The following is a 12,542-nucleotide window of genomic DNA, read 5'->3' as shown; positions in this document are numbered from 1 at the left end:
TATATTTAATGATGGCTTTTATTGAAAACTTCTTTTTTGTGCTTTGAAATGTATAATATTCGTTCCATAAGACTCTTCTGCGTGCTGAGTTTTTGATGACAAAAAGCGGAAGCACGTGTTATGGGAAAATAGAAAACAACATGGAACCAGACGAAATATTAGATTCTCAGAAAACAAATGAACAGAAATTAAAAGCCGTGCTTAAATTGCTGAAATCTGGCGAACTCGACAACGAAGGTAAATAAATATTTATTGGATTTATGTCTAGTTTTTCGATTATACATAGGTTGGTGAAGGTATGTCTGTGATTGTGGTGAGTAGTAATGTCATATACGAACATTCAGTACTGTTAAACTAAAGGTTAAAGGAGCTAAGTCTCTAACTCAATATCATCCAAAATCTTCAACATTTAAAACACAAATTATTTGTCAATTTAAAACAACATTGATGCTGTGATCTTACCGGTGTGGCAGTTTCAGATGGTTCCTGGTGTGTGATTACCGTTTGGCGCATGCGCAGTTGTAGGAGTCAACTCACACCGTTACAGTCGCGGTGTGCATTGACTCCTCGTGATAGGATTTCCCCAAAGATTTTCTTACGGTCAAATCAGACTATTATGTACCGATATTTTACCATAATGCGTTTCAGCCCCAGTTCTAGCAAGAGACTAGAAGAACGGTGCTAGACATATTGCACCAAACCAAACGGCTTATGTAGACTGGAATAACCAGACGCTAGGAATTTACACTCGATTGAGACTGCTGGCTTATTTCACGGAACATAACTGATTTGAAATTAGAGTAAAAACGGAAACGATTGAATGTAAATCGGTTTATATACATTCATATTACGGTATTATATGAGTTGCGACCCACTTGTGTCAATTTCTAGGTCCCAAATATTAGCGATTTAGCTCCTTTAAAGGATAATATTGGTGTCAGTCAGTATCACATATGTGATAGAATTGGTTAAACACATACCAAATATAATTTTAATACAGAGATCATTGCTACGATAGATGTGCTGTGAAGCTTTCAACAAAGGGAAGTGACAAGCGCAAAAGGAAAACACAAGTTATCCTTCTATTTCTATACTGACTGAAGTGATGAGTGATAACAGATACACGGGCGAATTTCTGCTCACTAATAATTCCTTCGAATACCCAAAACTCTCACTGCTAAAGACCCCTATGCGCAAGCGAATGATTGAAATAAAATTGCACCATATGTTAGTCCAAAAATGACCTAGTTTGTGTCAAGTAGCTGTTAAACTCTCTCTCCCACTTTCTCTCTCTCTCTTACATGGTTCAGAGCTTCGCTCTATATTACATTGAATAAAACTGAGAACTGGATAATTCTGTGTGGAAATCTCTCAAAACACTTTTTCCTATTCCGAAGCAACTCCGATCAAGTGGAGTTGAAAACTATCAATCACCTTCTGAAAATGTCCCATAGGCCTAGGACTGAGAAGGCTGCTCTCGGTGTCAATAACTCAGTTGCACATACAGTAACAATATTGCGACCCACAATAACAACTTCCGAATGTGTGGATTGTTTTTTTCTTATAATCACATCTGTCATGATGCTCAACATGACCTTTTATTGTAGTCAAACTAACCTAAATAATAATATTTAGGTGAGTCTTTCAAATTACCGTAGGTTATAAATATGATATTGTTAAAATTAGCTATAGGCCTTAGGATTTCTTTGTGAGAGTGATAATTGTATGCTTCTTTGACATGTAGTCTACACAAGACTGTTGAGTTACGTTGACAGTGGGCACCTTTTTTACTCATATGGAAAATCATTTTTCTTCAGGAAAGAAAAAATACAAGAAAATGAAGACTGAACTGAAGAAGTTGATTGAGGAAGAAGAAATAAACGGGAATGGTAAGTTGATTTAAATAAGAATTTAGTGTGTATAGTTTTTTGTTTATAATGAACAATGATACATGTTGCATGTTATTTGCCATCATTTAAAAATAATTTTTATTTCATTTTGTCTTTTCGGTTCTGATTTTCTACACTATACATATGGAACACGGGGGGGGGGGGGTTGAATGGTTAGCGTGCGCGCGCTGTATCATAAAGTCTGTCATTGAGTCGACTGGCGTGGTTTCGAATCCCCGGTTGTACGTGACAAGGAGTTTCCTCCCACTGCTAAAGACCCCTACGCACAAGCGAATTATTGAAATAAAATTAAACCATATGTTAGTCCCGAAATGATCTAGTTTGTGTCGAGTGGACGTTAAACCCCATTTCTCTCTCTCTCTCTCTCTCGTATGGAACATCTGTTGTTCTTATGGCTAATGTTAGCCTGAGAGTTTTTTTTACCAATGACTGTTTACAGTGCACAAATGGAACACTACACAATGACAAAAAAGTGTCAGATGTTAAGTAATATTGAGTGCAGTAAAACATAAAATACAGAATCAAAAATGATTTGGAAGATTTTTTTTGTTTATTTAATGAATGTGTATGCTACATGTAACTATTTCTAATTAATGTAAATTTGTAGATGAAGGGTTGGCTGTAGATGAAAATGAAGAAAAACTCAAAGGGAAAAAGAAGAGAAAATCTCTACCTGACACAGTAGACGGTAAAATTCAATTCTTTGTAAAACTTCCGGTTCCACCTTTATAGCACTGTTATTGGTGTGATTTAAGATCAGGCGAACCAAAACATCTAAATCACAAACACCATTTTCTTTTTTTGTTGCCATTTGGGTAGCTATGCTTTGCATACCAGTGGCATGAGATTATGAAGTTATCTTTTCTGTAGTTGCAATTGGCATTTGTTTGCTGCATATAGTCAACTTTAAATGACCATTAATGTTTGATTGATTGGTATATAACAAAATGTTAATACAGTGCATGATTTTATTTCAGAACCAGATCAGAAAAAAGAAAAATTAGATGCAGATAATGAAAAAATAGATGGTGTGGAAGAAAGTGAATGTAAGTAATTTAAAACAAAATTTATAAATCGAAATCATGATTTTGAATTGAAATATTTTTTTATTCCTTTGCATCAAGGTACTGCTATTGACAGTTGAATCACTATATTCTCCACATTGTTACATACCAAATCATCTGAATACAAAATATCTCTGTGCTGTAAAAGAAGAAAGGGTCGATTTAATTTCAATACCCATTTCTTTTATGTTATGTACACAAATAGAGTATGGAGCAGAGTACAGTTTATAACTCATTGATTGGTTGTGGCTATATCGTATGCTAATTTTACTATGATCATTTAGAGGCCATTACTGGTAGTGATTGGATATTGCAATAAACTGAAGCCTACACCAGGTCATTTTAGTTTCATGATGCATTTATTTCTTGTTTATTAGACTTTACTGGCCGATTTAAATTGACTGCTCTTAATCAAGTTTACAAGGGTTCAAAACACTTATGACTAGAACAGGCTTACCTCCCCTTAGCACTATCCTTGCAAGAACCAATTACAGTTGAGGTTGAATAAGAAAGTCTTCTGCCAATGGCTTGACACCCATACTCCTTGCAGTGTTTCGTTTGATTAGACCTTATCCCACTCAAGCACTGCCATACTTGCTGCAAATTCCTGTCCCAAGTTATGATTGGTTCAACAATGTAGGCAGTATAATGAAAATATTACAAAATTAAGATGTGGGTTTATTCTGTTTATATATTTACAGTACCAGGCAGTAGTGTTGGAGCTAGAATATTATCTGATCAGTCATTTAGTGCTTTAGCTGAATCAGTATCGGAGGAATCATTAAAAGGTGTAGCAGATATGGGTTTCACGCAAATGACAGATATACAAGCAAAAAGTATACCTCAGTTACTGGAAGGAAGGTAATTACTGATATATTTTTATGGTTAGGTCGATCGGGAAAATCTATAATTATATGAGCTGGTAAAAACTCAGGCATTTCAAGCGATCGACTTTTATAGTCATGATAGAAGTAGGAAGTACTCCTGTGTATAATAAGCTTGATCAGTAAAACTGCTTTTGAATATTTGTTCCTCAGTCAAGAGCAATCAATTTAAATAGGCCAGTAAAATCTAAAAATTACATTGATTTGTACATAACAACATGTAGTATTTTGTTTTACTTTTAGAGATTTAATGGGAGCCGCAAGAACTGGAAGTGGAAAAACATTAGCATTTCTTATACCTGCTGTAGAACTCTTACATAAACTTAAATTTATGCCACGTAATGGTACAGGGTGTATTATAATATCACCAACAAGAGAATTAAGTATGCAAACATTTGGTGTTTTAAAAGAACTATTAAAATATCATTATCAAACATACGGTTTAGTCATAGGTGGTGCAAATAGAAAAGAAGAAGCTAAAAAACTTGGTAAAGGAATCAACATACTTGTGGCTACACCTGGACGACTGCTTGATCACTTACAGGTACATATGATGTATATTTTAGCTTATGGAGTCATCCTAACTCAACTATTTGTGGGGTATTGATATTACGAAATTTGGTAAAAAATTTGTCTTTATATGATTTCCAGTTCATTTACTAAATTAATATAAACCTGCCATGGATGCCAAATACTGGTATTATATTTTAAGAAAGGTCATACAATCTTTCAAAAAATCTGATGTCGAAAGGAGGGTTTTGTTTTTGGTTTTTATTTTGTCGCAGGATGACCATAAACATCAAATTTAAAGTTTCCAGATGGGACTATACTATACTTTATTTTATGATCAGTAGTGGAATACCGCGTTTTATCAGTGAAATAAAAGTGTTATTAAAGTAGTCCATGTTGTTTTTACCTAAAATGATTGTAAAATCATAAAATAAATAGAACATTTGTCGTTTTGTCGTGAATAACATATTTTATTTCATCTCTAAGCAAGAAAACGTTTATATTTTCACTCATGCTACGCATTCGTGAAAATATAAGTTTTTTTGCTTCTCGATGAAATAAAATATGTTATTCACTCTAAAACGACAAATATCCTCTATATAGTCCAGTTATACGGATATTTTTCTGTAGAAATTGACAGAAAGAATGAGTATATATGCATTATATTTAATTATTTGTGGTACTTATTTATACTTTGTTATTTTTTGCAGAATACACCAGATTTTATGTATAAGAATTTACAATGTTTAATAATAGATGAAGCTGATAGAATACTTGATATGGGTTTTGAAGAAGAAATGAGATCAATTATTAAATTATTACCAAGTAAGTTGTGGCTATATTTAATTTTTGAATTCAACCAGTCTGGTTCATTTATATTATGAATATACTATTCATCAGACCAGTCATTCATATCTTGTTCATAAAGCAAGTGCATGTACAGTTTTCCAGAATAACCCATTCTGCATCTAATTGACTAGAGACATTATAGCTAGAATTACTTCAGAATTTTAGTTCATGATTATTAGAAATAATAATTCTGAATATTTCATCACTGTTGGGGAAAAATGGAAAAGTTGGTAAAACCAGCTGTGAGGGTTACCAGATTATACATAAATATCGTTCTTTGATATATTTTCAGAACGTCGTCAAACGATGTTGTTTTCTGCCACCCCAACTAGAAGAACAGAAGATTTAGCGAGAATATCATTAAAGAAAGAACCATTATATGTTGGTGTTGATGATACTAGAGAAGAGGCTACTGTAGATGGCTTACAACAGGTTTATATAATTACTTTAATATATTACAATGTAGTCTGGTGTCATGGTTCTCCATGGCTAAAAATGCCAAAACTTTGTCCTATGTACGTCCATTGAATTCAATGATGAAAGTATAGAATTGGAAAAAACAATGGAATATACTGTTGTCCCTCTTCTATAAGGTAATTCTAAAAGAATACAAAAATAAAAATGGCACATCTTGAAATAAAAATTTCTATTATTCCAGTTAACCATAGTTACAGTATTCGTTTCCCTATACTTTTCAATCAACTCATTCTATTTGATTTGACTATACATTTAGGTTTATTCATAATGTTCTAACTTGGAGTTTTGTACAATGAAAAATTGCCCAGAAATCAGATATTGGTAGGCACTGTGCATTAAAGATTTTTTTTATTACATTCCAGGGTTATGTTATTTGTCCGTCAGATAAAAGATTTCTGCTTTTGTTCACATTTTTAAAGAAGAATAGAAAGAAGAAAATTATGGTGTTTTTTAGTTCTTGTATGTCCGTTAAATTTCATTATGAACTTCTCAATTATATTGATCTACCAGTTTTAAGTATACATGTAAGTATAGTTTTAAGTAATTAATTCCGAACATGTTTATTGTTATAATTTTGATATCATTTGACCTTCTGTTGAACTCACTAAATGATACTTGTTTTACTATAAAGTCAAACTTTATATCCCTTCCATTCAAAGGGATTAGGGTTTACAACTAAAAGGTTGTAGAACTTGTAGGCCTTCAAATATATATATATATTTTTTTTCTACCTAGATTATAAGAAGAATATTGTTTAAATTTTATTTGACCTAAAATATGAGGGTTTAAGTTCGTTATTAGTTTTATTTTTCTTGTTACAGGGAAAACAAGCACAGGACAAAAGAACCAACACATTTTTCAAGTTTTGTAATACAAAAGAATGCATATTATTATGTACAGATGTAGCTGCTAGAGGTCTGGATATTCCAGAAGTAGATTGGATCATCCAGTTTGATCCACCAGATGATCCAAAGGTACATATCACAGGTATCTTCCCTTGCCACCCTGCAAACGTTTAATCTCTTGTCTAACCGTGTGGGTTTTGCTTTGCTAAAAAATGATCTACCTGTGTTTCGATGAAGTTGAGATGGTTTCTCTACTACTGCAGAATTATATTTTAATCCCTAGTTAGCACTTTGATATTTCGGTCAATACTAAAGCAATTAAAGTCGGAATATATATTTAAGACTGTATGTATTCGAATAAGCAGAGAAAAAATATGACCATGGTTTATTTATATTTGCAGGAATATATACATAGAGTAGGTAGAACAGCTCGTGGTGATGGAGGTATTGGTCATGCTTTACTTATCTTACGACCTGAAGAATTGGGTTTTCTTAGATATCTTAAACAGTCCAAAGTCCAGTTAAATGAATTTGAGTTTTCTTGGAGTAAAATTGCAAATATACAACCGCAGGTATGTATTGTTTGAAGAAGAATTCTTCTACCTGTCGTCTTAAGATGGTCTGCAATGTCTTATTTGTATTGTCCCCCACCTTCTATCAAAGAAAGCAGATGACAATAATACTGGGTTCATCTGTCTGTATGTCACACTTTTTGGGGCATATTAACTCTGCTTCTTATTGTTAAAATTTGGTGTAGATGTTCATTAGGTGAATGTCTTGACTGAATTTGATTTTAATTCAGAGGTAATTGATTTGATATGTCAATGTGTTGCAACAAAATAATTCTGATTGTATGTGTGAGTGGTGCAACTATGTTCATTTGTGAGCTTTTTTTTTACTTTGGTTAAGCAGGATCACAAGTAATTTGATTGATCGATGCTTTATAAAATGATAAATGTGCAAGTAATCTATTTGGGGTTTACAGCAGGAAACATCAGCCTCGGCATTGACTTGTTTTGTATATAATTTAAAAAGGTATTTATGATTTCAAATCTGTTCACCCTGTTTAAAATTTAGTACATAATTAATTTGTCTTAGAACTCAAAATGACATGACATATTGTAATTTGTACATTGATTTCTATTACAGCTAGAGAAATTGATCAGTCAAAATTATTTCTTAAATAAATCTGCAAAAGAAGGATATAAAGGTTTTGTTGGATCTTATGCTGCTCATGCTCATAGAGATATATTTGATGTACAGTCTTTAGATTTACAGAAGGTAGCTTTGTCATATGGATTTTCTGTTCCACCTTATGTTGAGCTCAGTATCCTTTACAATCATATGTTAATATACCATATTTGCTTTATGATGTTTATACATTTCAGTATATTTCAAAATATTAACTCCAATAGATTGTTCTAGGTTGGATTCTGGTGTTGTTCAAGATGATCTCTCAAGATTTAAATTTCAATTTATTGGAAAGAGTGTATGAGACAAAAACTTATGACCCAGGAATTCAGTTGCTAGACTGGCCAAATTTTCTCTCCTATAGCCATTTGATTTTATTTTGAAATATTCCTGAATGAAATTAAATGATTGTGGTTTAACATCCTAATTTTCTGCTCCAATGAGAATATTGAAGACGGGCATATGCCATGCAATGTGCTATGAGTACATCTTGCTCAGACAGCGGCGTTACAGTCACTCTTAGTTCGAATTCCAACTGTCAAGGGTTCTTTTACCTGTATGCCAATATATACACAGGATCTCGGTTTTGATCCCATCTGAATGATGAAACACTGCTCCTGACCAGGCCCTCCTAAAGGCCATCTTGGATCACTGATATGAGGAAACCACATGTACTTTCTGGGCTTAACCAAATTTTTTTTCGCGTTATGAAATGAAATGAAATGGGGTTTAACGTCCTACTGTTCTGCTCCTATACTGGGCTAATGAAGACCGAAATACGCCATACAGTGTGCTATGAGGGAAATTTTGCCCGGGCAGCGGCACTATCGTCTACTCTTATATCGAATTCAAACTGCCAAGGGATCTTTTACGTACATTCTAATGTATACACGGGACCTCGGTTTTTCGTCTCATCCGAAGGACTAGACAGCTGTCCTTGTCAGGCCCTCCGTTCTGCACCACTGACAAGGGGAAACCACGTCGGAAAATCCAGATGAACTTTCTCGGCCAATGCAGGGATCGAACACGCGACCTCCAGGCTAGCGAGCCAGCGTCTTAACCACCTAGCCACCGTGGCTCCCTTTTTCGCGTTATGATTAGTAACAAAATAATACTTGTGCAAAGTTGTGCATGGATATTTGATTCATTTTCCATTTACACTGTATATTAAAGACTATTTTAGTGAATATGACGGTGTCTGTCATGAAGTTTATTTTTTATATTATATGTATTATATGGATTGTTGAAATTAGGATATATTTACATGCAACATTATTTAGAAATCCTTAACTCCTTATCAGAAGTGAGCTGTAAAGGCCCAGGTATTAGGAAGAAAAAGACACATTCAACTAAACAGAAGATTGAATATAGACCAGCATCAAAGAAACATAAGTCTAAATGAAAAAATATAATAAAGATGTTACCTTAAATAAGAAGAATGACAGAATATAAATAAACACATGGTATACTCTTAATGTTATTGGAAACATACAAGGCACACAATAAAGTGTAAATTTTGTGTTATACTGAATAACAAAAGTGATCTTTAAAAAGTCATTAAATATAGCATATGAATATCATTAAATGTCAAGACATTGGTAGGTGTGTTTTCATGTATATCTTTATGACACGACTGGCATTTTATAATTGTATATAGATATACAAAATGTTTCATTGGATCCCTCAAATAAATGGTCAATATTTCAGAAATGACTTTGTGTTCGTTGTTATTTTCAAATCGACAGTCTTCTTCCTTTTACCCACAGCTTTGAAACTTATCTCCAGCTTGGCAAGGTATAATACTTCTCGCTCTTAGGAATAAAAATGCAATTTATTGTTTACAGACTCGAATGTTTTTTTCTGTGTTCTGGTTTATGGTGTGTGTGTATTGTTGGTGTGTGTGTGTGTATTATATTGTTGGTGCTATGGGTCCAAGGAGGAGGATGAAGGTTATGCATAACCAATATTTCTGCCAATCGGCCATTGTATCGAGAACAGTTTTGAGAAACCGTCCAATATTGAGCACAACATTTCATATGGGATACGAATTGGTGAATGCAACGGCAACTGTTCACATGTAGCTATGATCGGCCGGCTAAGCTTGCTGTTTGGTAAATAATATGAATTTATTCCTTAATTTTTTTCTTTTAGAAATAAATCTGTATTTCTGAACACCCAATATCACTCATTCAGTGGCCTGTCTACCATATTTATCAGATGGACATTTAACATTATAAACAATATAACATACTTCATTATATTCAGTAATGGTAAATGGTCCATTAAACTATGTTTATTACTAGCAGGATACCCGGCTTCGCTCGGGGGTCATAACTCCGAAACCGGAAGTGGTAGACTAACGCCACCTGGCCTATGTTACTCCCCGGTCCGAGCTACCCCTATACCCCCAAATTCAGACTCGGGGCAGACCTAGTGTAGCCGCCAACCCCGAACAGACCGGCTTCGCTCGGGGGTCATAACTCCGAAACCGGAAGTGGTAGACTTACGCCACCTGGCCTATGTTACTCCCCGGTCCGAGCTTCCCTATACCCCAAATTTCAGACTCGGGGCAGACCTAGTGTAGCCGCCAACCCCGAACAGACTTCGCTCGGAGGTCATAACTCCGAAACCGGAAGTGGTAGACTAACGCCACCTGGCCTACGTTACTCCCCGGTCCGAGCTACCCCTATACCCCAAATTTCAGACTCGGGGCAGACCTAGTGTAGCCGCCAACCCCGAACAGACCGGCTTCGCTCGGGGGGTCATAACCCCGATACCGGAAGTGGAAGACTAACGCCACCTGGCATATGTTACTCCTCGGTCCGAGCTACCCCTATACCCCAAATTTCAGACTCGGGGCAGATGTAGCCGCCAACCCCGAACAGACAGACTTCGCTCGAGGGTCATAACTCCGAAACCGGAAGTGGTAGACTAACGCCACCTGCCCTTTGTTACTCCCCGGTCCGAGATACCCCTATACCCCAAATTTCAGACCCGGTGCAGACCTAGTGTAGCCGCCAACCCCGAACAGACCGGCTTTGCTCGGGGGTCATAACTCCGAAACCGGAAGTGGTAGACTAACGCCACCTGGCCTATGTTACTCACCGGTCCGAGCTACCCCTACACCCCAAATTTCAGACTCGGGGCAGACCTAGTGTAGCCGCCAACCCCGAACAGACAGACAGACAAACGGCAGTCAAAAATATATATATAGATTATTTCCCAAGAAATCTGGTTTCCGTAACTCTAAAAATTCCTGACAATACATTAGAGTTCGTAGTTTTATTCTGGTTTGGTTGCTGTCCTCCCACAAATACTCCATATTGTCCTAAAATATAAACCTATATATAAATATATTTTCATGAAATGTATAACTCGATCCTTATTGTCCTGAAATAAAAACGTAAAGTTTGAAAATAAAAGTATTAGTCATATTTTCCTGAGATAAACACAAGCCTATTACATCTTTATGTACCGGTAACTTAAGAGTAATTATAAACAGTTGTATGATTGAAACTAACCTGGATAAACCATCCATCCACTGTTATCTTCCATCCATACCGCCATACTTTCACCTTTAACTCTAAATGTTACTCTTATTTTATTCTGAGCTATAATATACTGTCTCTTAAAATCCACTAATTGTAGTTTAGGTGTTGGTACTGGACTATTTTGCCAGTTGATACAAACTTGAATAACCTCATCAGCTGATATTTGACCATTATTATAAACATCTACTGATCCCTCTACATCATTGCCTGCTAATATTGACTGACTAAATTGTAGATTAGAGTAGGTAAAACTTGTATAAGATAACCATAACCATAGGGATATAGTGGATCATAGTTAATATATCGATATGTTCTACCTTCCATTGAATAGTTCGCTATTGGTGGAATCTGTAATGATGATAATAAAAAAAACTTTGCCAAATAACGAATATACGCCCTAGCAGCATTTTGAATGGCGGCTTTCGGTGTTCGTGGCGATAACTGCAATAAAATTAGCTAAAATCTGAGTTTTGATAGGATTCCTCGTTAGGAATATCCTAACGATGCCAGCATGTTTCAAAACCTGTGGCCAAAAGAGCGCCCGCAATACATTTCGACGAATGGAATGACGGACAGAAAGGCGTGTCTACGGACAATATACCCAATATAAAATGAGGGTATCTCAAGACTACGAATAATCATAAGTACGTATAAATTATTTTTAGGTTTTATATATACTGTAGTTATTACCACCCATCATTAATGGCATTCAAATCCAAAAATGCGAATCGAGAATTTCATCCTGTAAATATTCGGTTTCAAATGCTTAACTATTTTTTTTACCTGTTGGTCATTTGCTGCTGGAACAGAATCCGATCCGTTCATTGTAACAACGTTCAACAAAGCTTCTCCTGTAGCTTGAGAAGGGTAGAAAGCTTCTAAGATAGCAACAACTCTAGGATTACTATCAGCCCATGTTATATCAACCGGTCCAGCATTAAACAAGATCAGTAGAACGGGTGTATTAGCTGGACCTAGAAATATAAACAACATATCCAGCATTAAATCAACACCGAAGACACTTGTAAACTGAGAAAATACTAAAAGTAGTGAGGGTATTGGTTGAAACCTGTCGTCTTGAACTTACCCTTAATAAGGGCCAATCGAACGGCAAGAAATCTCTCAGGGTTAAAAGACACGAATTAGAGGTAGCAAGAAAAACCACAATGTCAAAGGGTAGCAGGGAGTGATCTTGATATATTTTATAATTGGAGCATATTTGTGTAATCATTTAAACAAGCAGAGTACCTACTATTATTGA

General features: G+C 35.3%; 1 protein-coding gene across 1 annotated transcript; it reads left to right on the top strand.

The window, feature by feature from the left end:
• Positions 1-94: 94 nt before the first annotated feature.
• LOC126812542 (uncharacterized) lies at positions 95-9,443 on the top strand. Its single transcript, XM_050538998.2, has 13 exons — positions 95-237; positions 1,818-1,889; positions 2,518-2,598; positions 2,888-2,956; positions 3,676-3,835; positions 4,102-4,402; positions 5,079-5,193; positions 5,510-5,649; positions 6,057-6,218; positions 6,516-6,668; positions 6,941-7,111; positions 7,689-7,866; positions 9,032-9,443. The coding sequence occupies exons 1-13, from the start codon at positions 96-98 to the stop codon at positions 9,130-9,132; spliced, it is 1,845 nt and encodes a 614-aa protein (XP_050394955.2). The 5' UTR covers position 95; the 3' UTR covers positions 9,133-9,443.
• The last annotated feature ends 3,099 nt before the right edge of the window (positions 9,444-12,542 follow it).

This window comes from Patella vulgata, chromosome 2, assembly GCF_932274485.2.
Source record: "Patella vulgata chromosome 2, xgPatVulg1.2, whole genome shotgun sequence".
NCBI classification, from domain to species: Eukaryota; Metazoa; Mollusca; class Gastropoda; family Patellidae; genus Patella; species Patella vulgata.
Note: the sequence above shows the minus strand (reverse complement) of the source record. Positions and strands in the feature narration are given on the sequence as shown.

Excerpts from the sequence above, each read along its gene's own strand:
- LOC126812542 (XM_050538998.2), top strand. The coding sequence starts at position 96 with ATGACAAAAAGCGGAAGCACGTGTTATGGGAAAATAGAAAACAACATG. Across the intron at positions 238-1,817 it reads TGGCGAACTCGACAACGAAG|GAAAGAAAAAATACAAGAAA; the intron begins GTAAATAAATAT and ends ATTTTTCTTCAG. Across the intron at positions 5,194-5,509 it reads AATTATTAAATTATTACCAA|AACGTCGTCAAACGATGTTG; the intron begins GTAAGTTGTGGC and ends ATATATTTTCAG.